This window comes from Tupaia chinensis, unplaced genomic scaffold (genome assembly GCF_000334495.1).
Source record: "Tupaia chinensis unplaced genomic scaffold, TupChi_1.0 Scaffold000601_1, whole genome shotgun sequence".
In the NCBI taxonomy this organism is placed as follows: domain Eukaryota; kingdom Metazoa; phylum Chordata; class Mammalia; order Scandentia; family Tupaiidae; genus Tupaia; species Tupaia belangeri.
Window position 1 is genome coordinate 1,301,152 of NW_006160119.1, and position 21,245 is coordinate 1,322,396.

The 21,245-nt window shown below is 47.0% G+C and overlaps 1 protein-coding gene across 1 annotated transcript in view; it reads right to left on the reverse strand.

The window, feature by feature from the left end:
* Positions 1–21,245, reverse strand: part of COL6A6 (collagen type VI alpha 6 chain) — a 115,865-nt gene that overhangs the window by 46,773 nt on the left and 47,847 nt on the right. The window contains exons 20-26 of the mRNA XM_006158514.3: positions 17,838–17,873; positions 15,937–15,999; positions 12,873–12,935; positions 4,983–5,045; positions 3,008–3,070; positions 2,399–2,449; positions 311–346 (exon numbers count right to left, since the gene is read on the reverse strand). Coding sequence (XP_006158576.1) covers positions 311–346; positions 2,399–2,449; positions 3,008–3,070; positions 4,983–5,045; positions 12,873–12,935; positions 15,937–15,999; positions 17,838–17,873 — 375 coding nt within the window. The remainder of the gene's footprint in view (positions 1–310; positions 347–2,398; positions 2,450–3,007; positions 3,071–4,982; positions 5,046–12,872; positions 12,936–15,936; positions 16,000–17,837; positions 17,874–21,245) is intronic.

Below are 21,245 nucleotides of genomic sequence, written 5' to 3' on the forward strand. Positions count from 1 at the left end.
CCATTCTCCTCTCAGGATCTTGGGCACGCACGCACACGCGCCTGGCGTGAGTTTAAGCCACTGGGTCCGGGACTCAAACCGCGGTCAACTACATGGGAGTTCAGTGACATAGCCATTACGCCAACTGCTGGTCCCAACAAATGTATCATTTTTTAAATTGAAAGTAAACTTTTTTCTTTCTTCCCTCCCTTCTCTTCCCCACAAGAATAGGACATTTATTTATCACCGGCTCCCTTCCCACCGGCCTTAGTTACACTTCGTCACCCAGAGACGTTTCCGACTGGCTCCACTAATGTGAAGTGCACCATACCTTCGGTCCAATTTCTCCAGGGAATCCTTCTTGGCCCTAAAATAGATAGTGTGGAAGATTACAGTACGCACACCTCGCATAAGTGGGTTTACATTCATTTTAATTTTACCCGTTGCCTCCTTTAATTTTAGTACCCTGGGCCAAGGAAGAGCCAAAACAGGTGAAAACTCGAAACTGGGTAGCCCTACTAGAGGAGTGACCTTCCTTTTCAGAATGAAACCTCTGACTTCGACAACCTGAGAAGAGTGACTACAGGCACACCTCTGAGGGTTAGCCAGCTCTCCTGCTCGTAGGTGACAGGGGAGGGCGTCACTGGGCCCCACATCTCCTGCATGTAGGTGACGGGAGGGTGTCACTGGGCCGCCAGTTCTCCTGCATAATGGTGACGGGAGGGCGTCACTGGGCCCCACCTCTCCTGCTCGTAGGTGACGTGGGGGGGGGGTCACTGGGCCGCCAGCTCTCCTGCATGTAGGTGACAGGGGAGGGTGTCATTCAGCCACGTGGCTCTTAAATGGTCTTCTCAAATGGATTTTGATGGAGAAATTTGGGAAGCCTACAGAGAGGTTAAACTCATTAATTTTGGGGTCCTTATTTTGGCCAAAGATCATAGTTGAAGAGTTATAACCATCCTTATTTGATGAAAAAAATACATATTTTATTTAAAGTTCTATTTCTGATGATTAAAATCGATAAATTCTCAAACATATATAAAACACAAAAGAATAGAAAGAAGAAAAATCACTCAATCTTGCCACTCAAAACTATGAGCACATTTTATCATATTTCCTTTTAGCTGTTGTTTATTTTTTTAGAGGATTTTGCCATAGGGCGCATGCACTCACCAGAGAGAGAGAGACAGAGACAGTGAGAGGGAAAGGGAGAAGTCACCCCTTCCCAGGGGGGATAGCTATGCTGCAATCCCTTCTCCTCCATTCTCCTCCCAGGATCTTGGGCACGCATGCACATGTGCCTTGTGTGATTTTCAAGCCACTGGGCCTGGGACTTGAACCACAGTCAGCCGTGTGGGAGTGCAGTGATGTAACCACTATGCCACTGCTTTATTCTAATAAACACTGAAAACCCTTCCTTTGTTTTATTTTTCAAAATGTGTTAGCCTTTCGGTTTATTCCTTTAGACAGCTTCTTCCATATCTTGCATCAGGGTTCACATGGAATGGCTGGATGTATATTAGACTTTTCAATAAGAACGTGAAACGTGGCTTCAGTTACTGACACTCGGCATTTTGCAGAAAGGATACCTTTACGTTTCGTGAATTTTGTAATTATGACTAGGTCTTTTTTATTATGATTTTTTAGTGGCTATTATTGGTATATGGAATCACTGGGCTTGGGGGCAGCTGATGGCATAGTGGTTACGTCTCTGGACTTCCATATGGCTGACTGTGGTTTGAGGCCCACACCTGGTGATTTCAAAGTCACACTGGGCATGTGTGCCGGTGTGCCCAAGATCCTGGGAGGAGAATGGAGAAGAGACTGTGGGGTGGTCAGCCCCCACCCTGGGAGTGACTTCTCATAGCTTTCCTTCTCACTGTCTCTGTCTCTCTTTATGGCAAGCACACCCACCCCAAGGCAAAAACTTCTTAAGAAAAAAAAGAAGTAATTAGTAAACTTATCTTACTTTCAGCAACTTAAATATTCACTAACAACATAAAATCACTCCGGTCTTCCGTTTTGTTTTAAGTTACTGCTTGGCCCAATCCATCAGACACACCCCCGAAAACTTGTCACCAATGGCGAAGATCGCCTAGAGGAGGCTCGCTCTGGAGAGCCTCCCCGAGGCCCCCCGGGCAAGCGTCTGACAGGAGGGGTGCGGCTGCTGCGCAGGGGACAAGCGAGGCCTCGCCACGTGCCACACCACGGGGGACTGGTGACGGGACGCTCGTCCTCACATTTCAGGCATGGCGCGACCTTACGCTGTCACTCTTGCCTCCTCTGCCACATTTATAAGCAAGTGAGCCATCAAAACGCATGGAGATGTCCCGACGTGCCCCCTCACTGGCTTTCCTAGACGCAGCAAGAGCAGCACTAGGCCCGCCCGATGCGGAGAGGGGCCCACGGACCGGCCTACCTTTGCGCCTTTGCTTCCGACGCCCCCGTAGCCCGGGCTGCCGTCGTCGCCCTGCGGACAAAGCCATGGATCACAGACATCCCTGGGCCGAGAGGCGGGTTCTGGGACCCTGGAGGGCAGCCCCCTCCCCCCACCACCCGGGGCTGACGTTTGTGACAGGGCGAGGAAGGCTCTGGCCAGGAGCAGACGACCCCAGCCCTGTCTCCCTACTGTGAGACGGACAGTGATGGCCCTGCTCGCGCTGTGGTTAGAGGGTTAAATGCAACAGTACCAGGCACAGAGAAATCTTCAACTTCCTCTTCCAGGTAACATGCGTGTTTTAATACCCTAGCTCAAATCCATTTAGTTTGCCAGACAAAAATAAGGGTTGGCTACTGTCCGAGCCTTCTAGAAGCCCTGAGCATGGGGAGGTGGGGGAGGGGGGTCTGATGAAGTTCTGAGGAGTGGAAGGGCTGGACAGGGTAATGGGGGTTCACGGCAGGTTTGGCCCGCTTGGCTACTTGGGTGCATGAGCATCCTGGGGTTCGCTTTAAAGCTCGTCCGAGGACCACGCCAGATAGCTATCGACTGGAAGACCCCAAGGGCCCGATCAGATGTAGGGGTGCAAACCGGTAAGCCTCGAGGACCAGGGAAGCCGACGGCTCCTTTTCCTCCCAGAGCGCCAGGGTCTCCCTGTTGAACAGAACAGTGACATGTGTCTCCGTCAGATGTCCTTGTAATGCAAATTTGAAACGAAAGATGTAGAGCAGCTTCCCTGCACCGTGGGCACCCCGACAGCAGCCCTGGGTCTGCGCTCCTTCTGTGTCATGCAAGGGAACAAGAGGAGTCGTAGGCCAGCGAGGCGTCCTGACTGATCGCTGCAGTCCTAGCGAGGCTGGTTTACTGCCAGGGCACGCTGCCGTGCCAGCAGCTCAGGGCCGCGAAGGTGTCCCATCACGAGTCGGGAGGGAAGCTCTGCACTGGCCTGCCTGAGGCACGGCTGTTACGGCAGCTGGATCCCATGGCCAAGGGTGTGGTTCGAGCTCCAGATTGGGGGGGGGGCTCGAGAAACACACCGGGCAGGTGTGCATGTGTGCCCACAGCCCCAAAGGAGGGACGGGTGGAGAGGCGGGACTGGCGTGACTGCCCATGGCGGGTGCTCTCTCTCTCTCTCTCTCTCTGGTGAGCGAGTCACATGTGCCTCTGGGGAAATTTTTCACTAAATTACAAAAGAGGAACGAAATGGTTTCCCATGATGCTCCGGGCAAATCATTGACTTCCGTGAAAATGGCTGATTTATTGAGCTCGCTTTAAGGTTATGGCTATGAATCAGGATTCCCACAGGGCGTGGCCTCTGGCCATCTTTCCTGCCCTCTCGGGAGCAGTGCACGGACTGTGGGTTATGAATCACCCAGAGCTGGGCTGATGAAAGCAAGCAGGTTTGCAAAGGAAGGTTAGTGCCTTTAAAAAAAAAAATTTAGCTTTGAGTAGTTTAACAGAAAGTTTGTGAAGATAGTAGAGTTCCTATATGAAAATATTTCAAAAAACTTGTAGGGAAGTGAAATTAAAACATGTTTATTTTAATTAAAAAATAGAAATGTTTAGTTTTCATAATATGCATTTCCCATGATTTATTATTATTATTATTATTTTTGCCAGAAGGTGCATGTGCTTGCCAGAGAGAGAGAAAAAATGAGAAAGCAGCCCCCAGGGAGGATGGCCGTGCCACAATCCCCACTTCTCTTCTCCGAGTTTTGAGCGTGCACACACACACACCTGGCGTGCTTTTCAAGTTGCTGGGTCTGGAGTCAAACTGCACAAGCCGTGCGGATCCAGCTGCCTTACCTGCCTCTCCACCTGCGGGCCCTCCACAAACTTTCTGAGCACACTGTGTGTATTTGACACCTACTTCCCCCTGTTGCTAACATGCGTTAGCTTAGTTGCACATGTGACAAGCCATGCTTGTCACAACAAATGACTTGATGGTGATGTGCCTAAAAAACTTATTTCAGCTCCACAGCCCTGCTAAATCAGGGGACTTATTCCATTCATATTTACCACCATACCACCCAGAAAGTCCTTCATTCAGGGAGTCATATTCGCTAGGGACTTTTGCATGCCAGGCCTGCGCTTGCCCTAGGGATGCGTCGGGGAGCAGGTACTCTCTGCTCTCTGGAGCCGACGTCCCAGCCCCGCTGAAAGCCTGGTGCAGGGTCTTGGTCTTAAAGGTCTCAGCAGAGGTTTGTATGAATGGGGAAAAGACAGGAGGAAAGGAAGTAAGAGCGGGAGTGGGAGTCGCAGCGAGGGTGGGACGAGGCAGGAACATCTGTCCCAGGGTAGCAGCCCTGTCCAGAAGTGCCCTTGCTCCCCGAGCGCCTCAGCTCCACGGGGTGTGTCCACTCAGGAGACTGCTGAGCCGGAATGCCTGACCTCATCCTGCTCCACACCCCTGTCCTTAGAGGATGCCGGCTCTCTAAGAAGCAAGCCAGGCTCAGGGGCACCGAGATGTGACGCCTTCGCGTTGAAAGGATTCTGGCAGACACCACCTGACGCCATTCTCTTCAGCAGAAAGCTCAGTTTTGGGGGTAACAAGAATGCGACCTACTTTACTTCCTTGGTTCCCCAAACGGCCTGGGTTCCCCATCTCTCCTCCAGGTCCTGGGGTCCCCTGAAACAAAACGGATTGCAAATCTAGCAGCACAGAGCAATTCTCCTTTAAACATTTGGTGTCTGCTCTCAGAGGAAAATGAGCCACAGATGGGGAAGAGTTATAGTTGTATTGATTCCTGCTCTGGAAAAAAGTATCACAGCTGTCAAATAAAGACAAATAAATAAAAGAAAATTAATAAAGTAATTTATGCCAGATGTTTCCAAAATAATTGTGCTTCCTCGTGAGTCTTTTCTCCCAGAGAGATTCCAGCTCTCACTGTGTGCTCCTAGAGCAGATGTTGCTGGACTGCCTCACATCTGAAGGAGGCATTCCAGATGGCCCTCGCCCGAACTGCGCTTTCACTGGCTCCTTACTTGGCCAGGAAGCATTTTTGAAGCTAAACTTACCCTTATTTGCAAAGAATATGATTTGCACATTAGAAAGCTCAAGAAAATTTACTAAAAACAATTAGCATTAATACAAAATACATTCAGGTAATGCAAGACAAATATTCTGAAATCTTTTTTTCTCTTTCTAGTGATAAGTAAATAAATTCCCATTTACCACCAGGAGGAAAAAAAACCTATAAAATACTTAGTATAAATTCACAAGAAATAGATAAGACTTATGGGGGTCCGTGGATGATGTAATGGTTACATTGCTGGACTCCCACGCAGTCGCCTGGAGTTCGAGTCCCAGACCTGGTGGTTTAAAACTCAGGCTGGGCATGTATGCATGTGTGCTCAAGATCCTGAGAGGAGAATGGAGGAGAAGAGATTGTGGCTTGTGGTGTGGCCATCCCCCCAGGGTGTGCGTGTGCGTGTGCGTGTGCGTGTGATTTCTTGCTTTCTGTCTCTGTCTCTGGTGAGTGTACATGCCCTTTGCAAACATTTCTCTCTCTCTTTCTCTCTCTCAAAAAAAAAGACTTATGTACAGAGAAGCTTTAATATCTTATTGAAGAACTTCGATAAACATAGACTTTATTCATATAGGGGATATATGAGCTATAGTAAACGCAGGTCTTTTCAACATTCTAGAATGCACGTTTTAGAGCACTGGAGCGGACACAGAAGAACCCAGTCCAGGGCTGACACATCTGCCTTCTCTGCTATTAACACTCGGGGCCAGTCTTTCCTCCGGGCTTGCATTCTCCCCCTCTGGGACGCCCATGCAAAGCAAGAGAAAGCGCTCCCATTGAACTGTGTACTCGCACGTAACTCCAGTACCAGTGAACTGAGATCATGTTCCCAATACTTTGGTCATGGATCTTATAACTTAAGAAGAAATAAGCCAATTTCTGTGTGATATGCATGATACTTGGCAAATTAATTTTGTCAAGACAAACAAAACATATGACTACCTTTTCATCTTAAAAAATTAAACACATAATAAATTGGACATAAAATAATTCCTAAGAGGAAGGGCTACTGGAGAATTAATTGGTTACTCAGGAAGATAATAATTTTTCAGGAGCTCACATTTTTCCTTTCCCCTTTTCACTGAAAAGTCTCTTCGGAAATTTCTTCACCTTCCATAGGTAAAGCTCTTGACCCTTTACCTTGTAATTTTCACTCCCACCAGTGGATGGCGTAACTCTCATGACACCTGTCTTGAATTCAGGTTGATATTTTTCTGTCCTTAGCTTATTTGAGATTGATTACAAAAAAGAGCAAACTGTTCCCTGAACTTCTGTAACACAAAGTTATCGTGGACTTCCCACCCTCCTCCAATATCCTCTCACTTACCTTCCAAGAATCCCCTTCTTCTGCTTAAGTTTCCACACGCCCCAGGGCTCCATCTTCTGATCTTATTTACTTATTTTCTTTCCTTTTCCTCACTTTGTCACCTCTCATGCGTAACACCTTCCCCGATTCACACAGTGACTCCCAGACATGTGCGTCTCCAGCTCAAACCACACAGCAAATGTAGGGGAAGGGGCTGATCTCGACAGAGCTCGTCTGAGACGGCTCCTAGCCTTAACCTTGAGTGCGTTTCCCCGCCCTAACCCCAACCACGTGAACTACTGATGGCCCCAGGCTCACCTTGGTAACTGTCCCTAGGTCACCTGGCTCCTTATTATGGGTGCTCACTTTCCTCTGCTTCCTGGAAAATAGCTCGTTGTCCTGCAAAATCTGATCTCCTTACCTCTTTAACCACCCTCCGTCACCCCAGTCTATGTTGGGTGTAATTTTATACTAACACGAAGCACTTACATCGCAATTATTTGATTTCATGAGTCTCTATTTTTTATTTTAAGAGCAAAGTTTTTGCTATAGGGTGCGTGTACTCACAGGAGAGACAGAGAGACAGAAAGTGAGAAACAGCTCCCCGGGGGGATGGCCACGCCACAATCCCTCCTCCTTCATTCTCCTTTCGGGATCTTGGGCACACACGCACACGTGCCCGGTGTGAGTTTTTAAGTCTCCAGGTCCAGGACTCAAACCATGGTCCACTACATGGGAGTCCAGCGACGTAACCATTACACCACCTGCTGGTCCTTGCCTGAGTCTCTTTTACGAGACTGGCTGTACTTGAGCCTCAGGTCTACATTTGTAGCAAGCTCGTATCCTCGCGCAGGGCTGGCGCACAGCAGGCCGGTAGTGAACGTTTGTCAAGTGAACGGAAGTGCTGGTCGATTGGTTATCCGACCGAGATTGTGCCTGACCGTAACACAGGCAACGCGCTGCTCATCCCTATCCTTGCCTTCCCCGGGGTGGAGACAGGCATTTCGGGGCATCAAATACCCTGGTTAGATTAGGTAATGTGGATACGATACAGGGGTAATGATGAACATTTATGTATGCTGCTTCTTGCAGACAATCTTCCCACTTACATAGAACCATTTTATTTTTAGATTTTTTTTTTTAGGTAATGTGGATACGATACAGGGGTAATGATGAACATTTATGTATGCTGCTTCTTGCAGACAATCTTCCCACTTACATAGAACCATTTTATTTTTAGATTTTTTTTTTGCTATAGGGAGACAGAGACAGAGAGAAAGGGAAAGATAAATCAGCCCCCAGGGACGTGGCCGCAGCGCGATTCCTTCTCCTCCATCTCCTCTTGGGATTTTGGGCACACACACACACACCTGGTGTGATTTTCAAGCCACTGGGTTTGGGACTTGAACCTCGCAGCCACCTTAACCTCCATGCTGCCTGCTGGCCTATCATTTAGTTTTCACAACAACCCAGTGAAGTAGCTAGCTCTTACACTATTCTTATTTTCCAGCCGAGAAAACTGGGGCACGGGAGTTCAGCAGATAGCCCCTGGTCACTGCTGAGGCACAAGGTTGGAAACTCAAGCAGTTGGCCCCGACGCCTCGCCCTGGCCCTGACGCCGTGCTTTGTAAAGACAACAGAGACTCTCCTTCGCGGTTCAAATTGGCATCGAACAACTCTCATCTTTCTTGATATTGCATAGGCTGCGGGTCATTATTTCACTGAAAAGCATAAGTATTTAAAGGGAGGCTACAGCTCCAGCTGGAATTGGCATTTTATATCTGAATTTTCATTCCTGTTTCTAGGCATTAGTTAAATTAGGGTAGACCTTGAGGTCTACCAAATGAAGAGGGAACAGAGAAGGCAGGAAAGACGATGCCGTTCCTTTCAAAGGTTTCCCTTTTCTGCATCGGCCCACGGACCGTATTCTCATACGTCATAACCGCACACTTGGTCTGGTTTATGCAGAAAACTCCTAATGCCGTGTGAGTTCACAGCCTGCAGAACCCTGTCGACACAAATAGCGTCCTTCTCTGCACGTATGCCATAGAAAAACGTATTTACTCCGGTGGCTGGTCCCTGGGTGCCACAGAGCAGCACAAAACCAGAGCAGAGGGTTCGTGGGGCCAATAAACCACTCTCTGCGTATCTGGTTGTGTTAGTCTCTGGTTTTCTTTGGAAACAACAGTTCTGAGAGCCTACCTATCACGTCCTGGGTACGAAGCGGTCTACACAGCTTTGGAACAGCATTTTCTCTGTGTTGACAAGGGTATGTGAAGAAAAGCAAGCACGGAAGAGTCAGGTTTTCCAGACAGATGAATGAGAGAGCCAGACTAGAGAGAAGTGGTGGCTTTTGACGGAATCTGGCCATGCCAGGAACTTGAATGTTATGTTGGGGACCAGTCTTGCCAAAGCGAGATTAAAGGGGACCCACAGAGACCCACAGCAGGGCTAGCGGAATGGTGAACCTGCAAACAGCCCTTTGGACACAGTTTTAGATTCTAGAGCAAGGGGATACAGGACCTTCGGATTTCAACCCATCTGCATCTCAACAGCTTATACGAGCGGGCGAGAGCATCACCTGGTGTATGCTTTTCTCGGCATTTACTGGTTTTCAATTTTTATTATTTTTTTAAACTCTCCATTTGTGGTGCCAGAAAGCCTTAATGATTCAGCGACGTGAATGCCAAGCACTTACTTTTTATCTGTTCAGTTCTAACACGAAATTTTAAACTTCTCACGCTTTTTGAAGAAAGCACCTTCACCAAAATTGGGGACAAAGATCTTCACGAGCTGTAATGAAATCAGCCCCCAGGGACGTGGCCGCAGCGCGATTCCTTCTCCTCCATCTCCTCTTGGGATTTTGGGCACACACACACACACCTGGTGTGATTTTCAAGCCACTGGGTTTGGGACTTGAACCTCGCAGCCACCTTAACCTCCATGCTGCCTGCTGGCCTATCATTTAGTTTTCACAACAACCCAGTGAAGTAGCTAGCTCTTACACTATTCTTATTTTCCAGCCGAGAAAACTGGGGCACGGGAGTTCAGCAGATAGCCCCTGGTCACTGCTGAGGCACAAGGTTGGAAACTCAAGCAGTTGGCCCCGACGCCTCGCCCTGGCCCTGACGCCGTGCTTTGTAAAGACAACAGAGACTCTCCTTCGCGGTTCAAATTGGCATCGAACAACTCTCATCTTTCTTGATATTGCATAGGCTGCGGGTCATTATTTCACTGAAAAGCATAAGTATTTAAAGGGAGGCTACAGCTCCAGCTGGAATTGGCATTTTATATCTGAATTTTCATTCCTTTTTCTAGGCATTAGTTAAATTAGGGTAGACCTTGAGGTCTACCAAATGAAGAGGGAACAGAGAAGGCAGGAAAGACGATGCCGTTCCTTTCAAAGGTTTCCCTTTTCTGCATCGGCCCACGGACCGTATTCTCATACGTCATAACCGCACACTTGGTCTGGTTTATGCAGAAAACTCCTAATGCCGTGTGAGTTCACAGCCTGCAGAACCCTGTCGACACAAATAGCGTCCTTCTCTGCACGTATGCCATAGAAAAACGTATTTACTCCGGTGGCTGGTCCCTGGGTGCCACAGAGCAGCACAAAACCAGAGCAGAGGGTTCGTGGGGCCAATAAACCACTCTCTGCGTATCTGGTTGTGTTAGTCTCTGGTTTTCTTTGGAAACAACAGTTCTGAGAGCCTACCTATCACGTCCTGGGTACGAAGCGGTCTACACAGCTTTGGAACAGCATTTTCTCTGTGTTGACAAGGGTATGTGAAGAAAAGCAAGCACGGAAGAGTCAGGTTTTCCAGACAGATGAATGAGAGAGCCAGACTAGAGAGAAGTGGTGGCTTTTGACGGAATCTGGCCATGCCAGGAACTTGAATGTTATGTTGGGGACCAGTCTTGCCAAAGCGAGATTAAAGGGGACCCACAGAGACCCACAGCAGGGCTAGCGGAATGGTGAACCTGCAAACAGCCCTTTGGACACAGTTTTAGATTCTAGAGCAAGGGGATACAGGACCTTCGGATTTCAACCCATCTGCATCTCAACAGCTTATACGAGCGGGCGAGAGCATCACCTGGTGTATGCTTTTCTCGGCATTTACTGGTTTTCAATTTTTATTATTTTTTTAAACTCTCCATTTGTGGTGCCAGAAAGCCTTAATGATTCAGCGACGTGAATGCCAAGCACTTACTTTTTATCTGTTCAGTTCTAACACGAAATTTTAAACTTCTCACGCTTTTTGAAGAAAGCACCTTCACCAAAATTGGGGACAAAGATCTTCACGAGCTGTAATTCATGTGCTCTAAAACGCGCCCTGAGATATGAGCTAGTTCAAGTAACTCCCTGTTATGGTCTGACGAGGGGCAAGGCCACGCCCGTGCTGGGCCTCTGCCCTGTCTGACGGCACAGAGCAGTGGGTCCACGGTGCTCATGGCGGGCACGGTCCCAGCTGTGCCCTGCTCACTCTTCCTCTGTGATCCTTTTATTTTTGGAGAGGTTTTTGCTCTAGGGCATGTGCACTCGCCAGACAGACAGAGACAGAGAGACAGAAAGCGACAAATCACCCCCCAGGGGAGTGGCCACACCGCAATCCCGTCTCCTCCATCCTCCTCTTGGGATTTTGGTCACACATACACATGTGCCTGGTGTGAGTTTAAGCCACTGGATCCGGGACTTGAACCGTGGTCGACTACGTGGGAGTCCAGCAACGTAGCCATTACGCCAACTGCTGGTCCCTGTAGTAGAGTCTGTTCGCTCTGCTTCTTGAGGCCCTGCTTTCTGGGCTCTGCATCACAGAGTATGCCAGACGAAGTCCTGGCCCTCAGGGAGCTTACGCTCTAGAAGGGAAGACGTACACAGCTAGACATGGGGCAGCAGGTGGCATGGTAGTTAAAGGTGCTGGGTTCTCATGTGGCTGACCAGGGTTCAAGTCCTGGGCCTGGCAGCCTACTTTCTCACTTTCCCTTTCTCTCTCTCTCTGGTCAGATTAAAAAATAATGATAACAAATGGAATTAAATAAATGACTAATTCTTTTTTAAAAAACAACTAGACATAAATATCATAAGTATTAATATTGGGTTGTCAGAAAAGTCATTTTTTCTAAGTTTTTTATGCAAATATGTGTTGTGACTTTTTCGAAGACATAATGCCAATCACCGCAGGAAGGCCAGCATGGCATTCTGTGGAGCCTTGGCCCTGGAAGTCTGGTCTGGACACCAGCAGCGTCAGCATCGCCTGGGAGCTTCTCAAAAGTGCCAAAAGTTGGGACCAGCAGTTGGCGTTACGGCTATGTCGCTGGACTCCCACATAGTCGACCGCAATTTGAGTCCTGGACCCAGTGGCTTAAACTCGCACCGGGCGCGTGTGCGTGCGTGCCCAAGATCCCGAGAGGAGAATGGAGAAGGGATTGTAGCATGGCCATCCCCCCTAGGGGGTGATTTCTCGCTCTCTGTCTCTCTGTCTCTGTCTTTCTGGCAAGCGCATGCACCCTATAGTAAAATAAACTCTTCGAAAAAAAAAAGTGCTGCAAGTCAGGCCCTGCCCTAGACTTCTGAGTCAGAACCGCATTTTAACCAACCCTCGAGGGGATTCTTACGCGCTCTGAAGTGGGAGAGCGCTAGGGCTGTTCAGTCCCCCCAGTCCTGGGCACACTGGGGGTCCCCTGAGAGAGTGCTGAGCTGACCGACGCCTGTGCCTCACTTCGGACTCTGACCGGGGTCTCTGGGGAGGGTCTGCTGTGGTCTCCCTGGGGAGTCTCATGGCAGCCAAGGCGAGGACCGTTAAAGTAGACTGTATTCTGGGGTGGCGGGAAGGCCCAGAGGATCAGGATCAGGGAACCTGCGTGACCTAGCTGGCGCAGAGGAGGCGTCCTCCCCTTTGGAAACTCGCTGAGGCAGTGGGGACCCGGCCCGATTTTCCACCCGTGTCTGACGCCTGCTCTGCAAGGTGGGGGTCGGGCCTGCGCGGTGGCCGCCTCATCGAGCACTGAAGTCCACGCCCTCCTCGGTCAGGGCGGAGCGTGACCTCGTCTGCAGGGAGAGGCCACAAAGGTGAGCTGTGAAGCCCAGACCTGCCTGAGGCCGGCGCGCCCTCGTACGTACCTGGGGGCCTTTCATTCCTAGGCCTCCCTTCTCTCCTTTCACACCAGCCTCTCCTCGCGGACCCTAAAAACACAGAATTAAAGTGTTATTTTTCCCTTAAAGAGAACATGTCAAGATTAACGAGAATATTAGAAATACTAAGCCAGTAACATAGACAGAATATTTTTCAGAGAGAGATTTTTGCTATAGGGCACGTGTACCTGCCAGAGAGACAGAAATCGAGACATCACCCCTGGGAGGATGGCCATGTCGCAATCCCTTCTCCATGCTCCTCTTGGGATTTTGGGCGCATACACACACACACACACACACACACACACACGTACACGCACACACACATGTACACACACGCACGTACACACATGCACACACATGTACACACACACGTACACACACACACACACACACACACACACACTGGCATGTTTTCAGCTGCTGGGTCCGGGACTCAAACCACAGTCAACTACATGGGAGTCCAACGACATATCCATTACGCCATCTGCTGGCCACAGACAGACGTTCATGGAGAGAGCTCGCTCTGTCTTGGTCTGCTGAGCCCGACCTCATCTACACAGGTGCCATGGCCCCGTCTGGGACGTAGGCAGTTGGGGACTTGCCAACAAAGTGACGAGGCGTGAAGGAAATAAGCAGCGGGCGGCCAGGCGTGCATGTGAGTCTCAGGGGAGACAAACCCTACTCACACCACAGCACTGCTGCCGACTCTGGCCTTCGCTAAGACTGAGCCCTTTTTATATTCCAGAAACAATAACAGAAGGAGGCCCATTTAGCTGCTAAGAGTCGTGTGGTGTCAAAGCCTATTTCAGAGTGCGGAGAGGGAAGGTCTAGAGCAGGGGCTGGCAAGCTCCCTCTCTGAAAGGCCAGATGGTAAACACCGCTGGTCCTCTGGGCTCAGGGTTGCTATCGAGCTCTTCAGCTCCGCTGCTGTAGCTTGGAAGCAGCTACAAATAATATATAAACAAACAAGGCTAACTGTGTTCCTGCAGAATTGTTTAGAAACAGAAGGAAAAACAACAAGCTGAGGCTGAAAAATTTGCCCCTAAGCCTTGTTTTGACACCCCCAATCTGAAAATGTCCCCCATGTTCATGGGTTCTGCAACTGTGGATTCAAACAACTGTGGATCGAAAACAAACATGTACACAATAAAAAGTAATAAAAAAGTTGAGTTATTCAGTATTGTTTTCTAATTATTCTAAGCATCTTAATATGCCAAACCTCTACATTTCTTTCTTTCTTTGTGTGTGTGTTTTTCTAGGTCATGTGCACTTGCTGGAGAGAGAGAGAGGGGGAGAGGAGTGAGAAATCATTCCCAGAGGGGATGGCCATACTGCAATCCCTTCTCTTCCATTCTCCTTTTGGGATTTGGGGCACAGGTACATGCGTGTGGCATGATTTTCAAGCCGTGGGGTCTGGGACTCTGTGTGGCCAGCCATGTGGGATCCAGCCTTTTTAACCTCCGTGCCACCTGCTTGCCCAATTCCTACCTTTCTTACGTTAAAAAGAAAAAATAAACTCCTTAACCACATAAATCTGAAACTGGGGTCTTTAAATGGGCTTTCTGCTTAATTCCCAGACTGGAGAACAAGGTGCAGCACACGGTAAGAAGCAACCTGGGCATTTCTACTTCTGGAGCATCAGATTGCCCGTTAGCTGTGGCTTCCACGTGTTATGCAGAGAAACTGTCAGGCTATATCTGCATTTTTCTTCTTTTTCTTCTTTTCTATAGCATATGTGTGCTTATGAGAGAGAGAGAGAGAGGAGAGAGAGAGAGAGAGAATGGGAGAAGTCATCCTTTACAGGGGAAGGCTATGCCACAATCCCTTCTTCATTCTCTCTCCAGATTTTGGGCATGCACACACACGTGCCTGTTGTAATTTTCGAGTCACTGGGCCCAGGACTCGAACCACTGAGTCGCCCATGTGGGATCCAGTGCTTTAATCATCATGCTACCTGCTGCCCCTGGGCTTGCTTCTCTGAAATTACGATCTGAAACAAAATGAGGGTCTATGAAATGGAAGAAGAAATGCCATAGTATCACTTGCTGAGCAGGAAATGAAGCCAGTCTATCCAAATGCTGCCCTACAGCCTGGCGGCGAATACTCTCACTTCGAGGTAAGAAAAGTGTGCTTCCCTCAGCTGGCTAGTCATGAGGAGGGACCGCAATCAGCTAGAACGATACTGGTTCAAGAAAACTTTGCTGCCCTGAAATTCGGTGAAAGTGGACAAAGCTTCTTGTACGATGTTTAAGAATATTTTGCCCAACTTCCCAGTTGCCAATATAGTGTTACTTTTAACTCCATGGATTAGAACTTTTGAAAAATAGCAGAGCCACTGGTTGTCCCGAGTATGGCAAATAGCACATGTATTTCTCAAACTTCCAAAACTCAGTTGGGAAAGGGAAAAAAAAGTAACTTTCTTGTGGTCTGACTTTTTTTTCTTTCATTTCAGTGGTTGCTAGGATCTCCTTTCCCTTCTTTTATTATTTTAGGCTGCATTTTGCCCCTTCTGGCACAAGCCTCCTGTCTCCTCATGTAATCAGTGTAAGTAGCCAAATACGGCCTGTTCCTTACAGAGGGAAAAGGGCTTGAGGCAGCTCCCAGAAGTGAGACAGGACAGGCCGAGGGCCACACCATAGATCACTCTGAGGACTCCCATTGTATTCGGAACAATTCTTGCCTAAGAGCGGAGCCAAGCTCTCTACCTCGTGGGCATCCGGACATGTAGCACGGAGCTAGACTGTGCTAGATGGATCACAAGTCCCTCAGCGCTTCCCTCTGTGCGGTGGTCCTGAACCCGCCGTTTCAGGAAACACTGCCCACTGTGTTCCTCCTCTGCTCACCTCCCGACTGGGTCAGCTCTTGGGTCAAGCAGGCCAAGTGTTGCACAAGTCAGGCTGTGCGGCTCCCTTATCTCACTGCCCTGAAAATACCTTAAACATCTGGGGTTCTGCAACAGGGTGGGCAGAGGTTTCTATCAAGGCTTCAGATTCTTTCATTTCCAGAGACTTTCTTGTATTTGCAAATGCTGATTGGTGTTAACACCTACCTGAGGGCCCTTGAGTCCCAGTGAGCCTTCAAGTCCATCTGGACCTGGAACACCGGGATTTCCCTGTAAGAAGTAATCAACATGTTAATACTTTTTCCTGATCATTTTGTTTCCTTTATGTGCAAGATTACACATTTTTTTTATTACAATGATAGTGGAAATATGAAAAGAAAAGGCAATGGAAAGAACACAAAAGTCCATAACCTACCAAGCAGAGATACCACAATGAGCATGTTTGTGTATTTCCTTCCAATCCTTACGTATACATGTGTGCACGTGTGTGCACTCACCCACCCGCCTCTTTTTCAATAAAATTTGTACCTTACTATTTCTGACTTGAATATGTGGCCTGAAAAAAATGCACAGTTTACTTATGCTTCCATCAAACATCTACAGCTGTCTTGCAATGTTATATTTATAGCCGAATAGATGAAGTATATAGGAATCAAAAGTTAAGCATTGTCGTCACATCATTCTTAGACTCTGGTGCAGACAAGAATTCCAAAAAGAGTAAAGAAGAATTAAGAAAGTGAAATTAGGCGACTATTAGGATAGCCTGAATTTGCATCTCAGTCTTATGTACTGGGATATGAGTTAATGTCCTTCAGTGCTATCTTCTCCTAGAAATCAGAAAGAATAAATTTCTGAACATTTTTTTTTTCTCCAGTATAATTTATTGCATGCCATTTTCTGTGTTTGCTTTCCTTTTTGTTGAAGTCCAACCTTGAAGTGTGCTATGGTCTGCATGTGTGTATCCCTCTAACATTCATATGTTAAAACTTCATTCTCCCTGCAATAGCATTACAACAGGAAACTTTGGGAGGTGATTGTGTCATGAGGGCTCTCCCATGTGAAGATGCAGGAAGAAGGGATACTTCTACTGCAGAACAAGCTGTCACCAGACACTAAATATGCTGGCACCTTGATCTCAGACTTCCCAGGCTTTAGGACTGCAAGAAATAAATTCTGTTGTCTATAAACTGTCAGGTCTAATGGATTTTTTATAGCAGCAAGAACAGACTAAGACAGTGTGTGTGTGCCTGGATGGTAAACTGTCTTTATCTGTCTGAAAATGTCTACTGTACTTCAACTCATAGTTTAGCTAAGTATAAAATTATTGGTTGGTTAATTAATTTTTCTTCTTCATCTTCAATATATTATTCTGTTATTTTATGATATATATTATTGTCAAACAGAAGTCTGCTGCAATCTAATTTGTCACTCCTTTCATGAGTAAAACTGTCTTGTATCTCTGGTAATGTTTAAGATTATTAAAAAATCTTTAACATTCTGAAGTTTCACTGTGGTGTGATTTAAGGTGGATTTATTATTCACCGTCACTGTATTTGAACCTGCTGATGTGTGTTTTATAAGACTCTGTAATAACTACTCTCCCGTAAATGGCGTAGGCTCATGAAGCATGCATAGTGTACTACCAGCATGTGCATGCTGACTTCTGTATAACCAACTTTTTGAAAAAAATATTCAGAATATAAACATTTCATTGGAACTTTATAGTATTCTTTTGGTTAATTTGGGGCTTTATGCAAATTGTAGTGAAGGTTCAGAGTGAATTGAACAAAATCTAAAAATAAAAATAGTTACACACTGAGTTGTAAGCTTGTACTTGAAATCCAAACAGAATTGAATTTAACAATAAGTAGCTTAAGTGCTATCTTTGGTCATTAATTTTCATGGTTTTTGATTAAAGTGTCCAAATTTTTATTTCCTTTTAAAATTGGAATTCTTGAAATTATAGCCTAAAAGTTTTCTAACATTTTATCGCATGACTAATAAACAAAAGAGGTTTAGAAGAGACTTTAGACAGCCTTGTTTTTAGCTCCATGATTATGCCATCAACCTGTATCTATCGTTTGGAGTTCAGAACAAAATGACTGTACCTGTGGGCCTACATGTCCCCTTCGGCCAGGAGGTGCCTAAATGAGAGGGGAAAATGGACATCATTGATTTTTAAAAAAATGCTTTTTACATTTGACTTAAATTAGTAGTGGACATCTATCTTAAGGCACAGATATAAATAAAAGCTCCCACAAAGCGCTCAGAACATTCAATTTTCCACTGCACCATTCAAGCAAAATTGCTGCCAACTCTGAATTTCTGCTCTAGGGCAATTGAAATCTACAGATACTTATGAGACCAGATTGTGGTCAATAAGTTGTCATCCACTAAACTTTTACTAGAGCAGTTCACAAGCTGCAGGATTGACTGATTCGAGTTTTATTTCTTTCCTTTTCCCCAAGCCAGAATTTAGGACTGAACTAGACAACGGGCCTAAGGCCAGAGGAAAAACTGAAGAACTGACTCCGTGAACTTTGTGATAGGTTAGGTTCAGAAATTGAATATAGCTAACCTGGTTTTATTTAGAAAAAGCCAAATAATACGCTTTCCGGTCAGAAATGGAAAACACATCCCAAGCATTCAAAAGGTACTCAATTCAGTATGTTAATAAAGCAGCGAGTAAAAATGATGATGATGCACAATCAAGCAAACTACTGCTCTCATATGCAGAGCTGAGGCATTTTCCAGATCAATATTCCATAGAAACATTACTGACGTGCTGCTGTCTAACTTAGAACCACTCAGTAAGATTATAGCAAGACTGACATCCACGTTTTATAAAGTTTGGCAAACATCAGGCAACATTTTCTTGATGGAATTTTGTCTGAGATGCTCTCTCAGGGGCCAGTAGATCAGACTTTTAATTCTCTTCACATATGCCAGTTGGAAGCTATTAAGTTAAGAAAAAGACCATATTGGGGGGAACATAAGTCTATTTCTTCAAAGCACTGAGTCATTTCTAGATGAAAATCTAAATTCTGTGCATCAGAAGGATGTGAAGGAGCTGTTTCTACCCCTTTAGCACGGGGTTTTTCTGCTGTAATTCAATTAATTTCAGTTTCATTCAGAAAAATATCTACTGGTAGAAATTGTCATTGAGAAAAGTATCTGCCACTCACTAAGTATACTGGCGAGAACCTGTGTACAAGAGCATAAAAACAAGACTTACAGGGACCAGCAGTTGGCATAATGGCTATGTCGCTGGACTCCCATGTAGTCGACTGCAGTTTGAGTCCTGGACCCGATGGCTTAAACTCATGTCAGGCGCGGGTGCGTGTGTGCCCAAGATCCCGAGAGGAGAATGGAGGAGAAGGGATTGCAGCGTGGCCATCCCCCCTGGGGGTGATTTCTCTCTTTCTGTCTCTCTGTCTCTCTCTGTCTTTCTGGTGAGTACACGCACCCTATAGCAAAAACCTCTCCAAAAAAAGAAAGAAAATCTTTCGCTGGTTCACTTTCAGAGTGTTTGAAACATCATCAATAAACTTTTATTCCCCTGTGTCTTTAGGGATTGATTTTTTTTTTTTTTGAGAATGAGAAAGGTTATTACTATAACTGATCAAACCACCTTTGAATAGGACCCTGTTCACTGAAGAACTCGTGGGGAGGGAGAGCTGGGATTGGGTCGTGGCTCTGACATAGATGAGTTGTCTCAGGCACTTTCTCATCAAGCACATTTTCTTTCTTTGTTTTTCTTTAATGAGAGAGAGAGCAGCAGGGCCAGAGAGAGAGAGAGAGAGAGAGAGAGAGAGAGAGGGAGAGGGAGCTTTCTGGCAGGTTCTCATGTCTCCCTCTCTCCTGCCCCAGCCTCCCAGTTAGCTAGGACAACAGACATGCCATCGTGCCCGTCTGTGCAGCTGAGCCGGGAACTGAGCCCGGGTCCTCCATGGAGCCTCCGCCTTGGGCCACGGCAACCTGCCACCTGCGTCCACGTCTGGGCTGGGTGTGATCTCTTCCACCGTGGGGCTACATCGTCCTCCAACTGTTGGCGTTTAAAAGATTCTTGCAGCCCAGCCATTGTGCAGTGGATGGCCGGAAGCCATGAGTTTGGATCTTCAGGTTGGCCTGAAAACACGCTAGGCACATACTTAGGCCTGGGATCGAAAAGGCTAGGGAAGGGATTGTGGCACGTGAGACCCCACCAAGGGTGAACAGAGAAATCCCACTTTTTTCACCAGGGTTCAGATTTTAAACAGCTGGCCAGTACCTGTCCTCATTTGTGGTGGAAGTTGTGGTTATTATTATTTTTATAACTTCTTCCGTTGTTTTGGTGAGTTGCACTGAAGAATAGTCAGAAAGCACTTCCGCCTTGCCATCTTTAACTGGGAGTCCTACTTCTATTCCCAAATGACACTGCTGAGTCTAAAACCCCAATGGCCATGCCTCTCAGGAGCTGCGTGACGTTAATAACACAGATGGGACTCCATCAGCCTCTAGGGAGGCTCCAGCCACTGTGAAACAATAGCAGTACCTCCTCACATGCCAGGGTTTCCTGGCTGAGATTCTTTAAGTTGAAAATATTTTCCAGGGGTATGTAAGCAGGCTACGCCCTTTCAGAAAGTGCAACGAGCAGCAACTGTATTTCTTTATCTGCATACGGGTCTGTATGTTTTAAACGTCTGTTCTTATTTCCATTTTCACTGCTTTGCAAAGGAATGGGTGTGCTCCAAGATACAGAGACTTTTCCCGATGGGTACAATAGCCGGCTCTGTGATCTCGGAAAACGCGCTCTGTAACCACGCAGCGCACCGACCTGGTTTGTAATCCGTGCTCGATTTTAAACCTTCTATACGTTTTGGGGGAGAGGCGGTGGAAGAAGGTGGAGGAGTGGATAACTAGATAGAGAATGAGAAGAATCGGTTGCAAAATGAAACGAGACAGATCTACCTTAGACCCTAATACGAGCTTCTAAGTATTGTGTGGTGAAGTTATTTCTTCCTATTGGATAAAGACGTTTTTTATCATCTCTGCATTTTATCTAGCAAATACAGAAATTTTAAGAAAGTACTCAATAGGAAATGACAAAAACAAGTAAACAGAAATAAAAGAACATAAACAAACCAACCCCTAAAGGGCTCCATAAACAATTGACTTAATTTCAATCCCAGACATGCCTACGCCAGGGCTGACTTTTGTTTTTTCTTTCTTGTTTTTTCCCCTTTTTTTTGCCATGGGACACATGTACTCACAGGAGAGAGCGAGAAACAGAAATGCCCCCTAACCCCCGGGGAATGGCCATGCCACAATCCCAGCCCTCTCCTCTCAGGACCTTGGGGTGCATGAACACACATCTGATGTGATTTTCAAGCCACTGGCCTGGATCCACAGCAGAGTTTGTCCTGTGGCGTCTAGTCCCCCCTCCACCATGCCACCTGCTGCCCACTCCCGCCCCACCTGCCAGCCTTTCTTACTCATCACATGGTCCGGCAAGGGCTGGAGCTCGGATGGGGAGC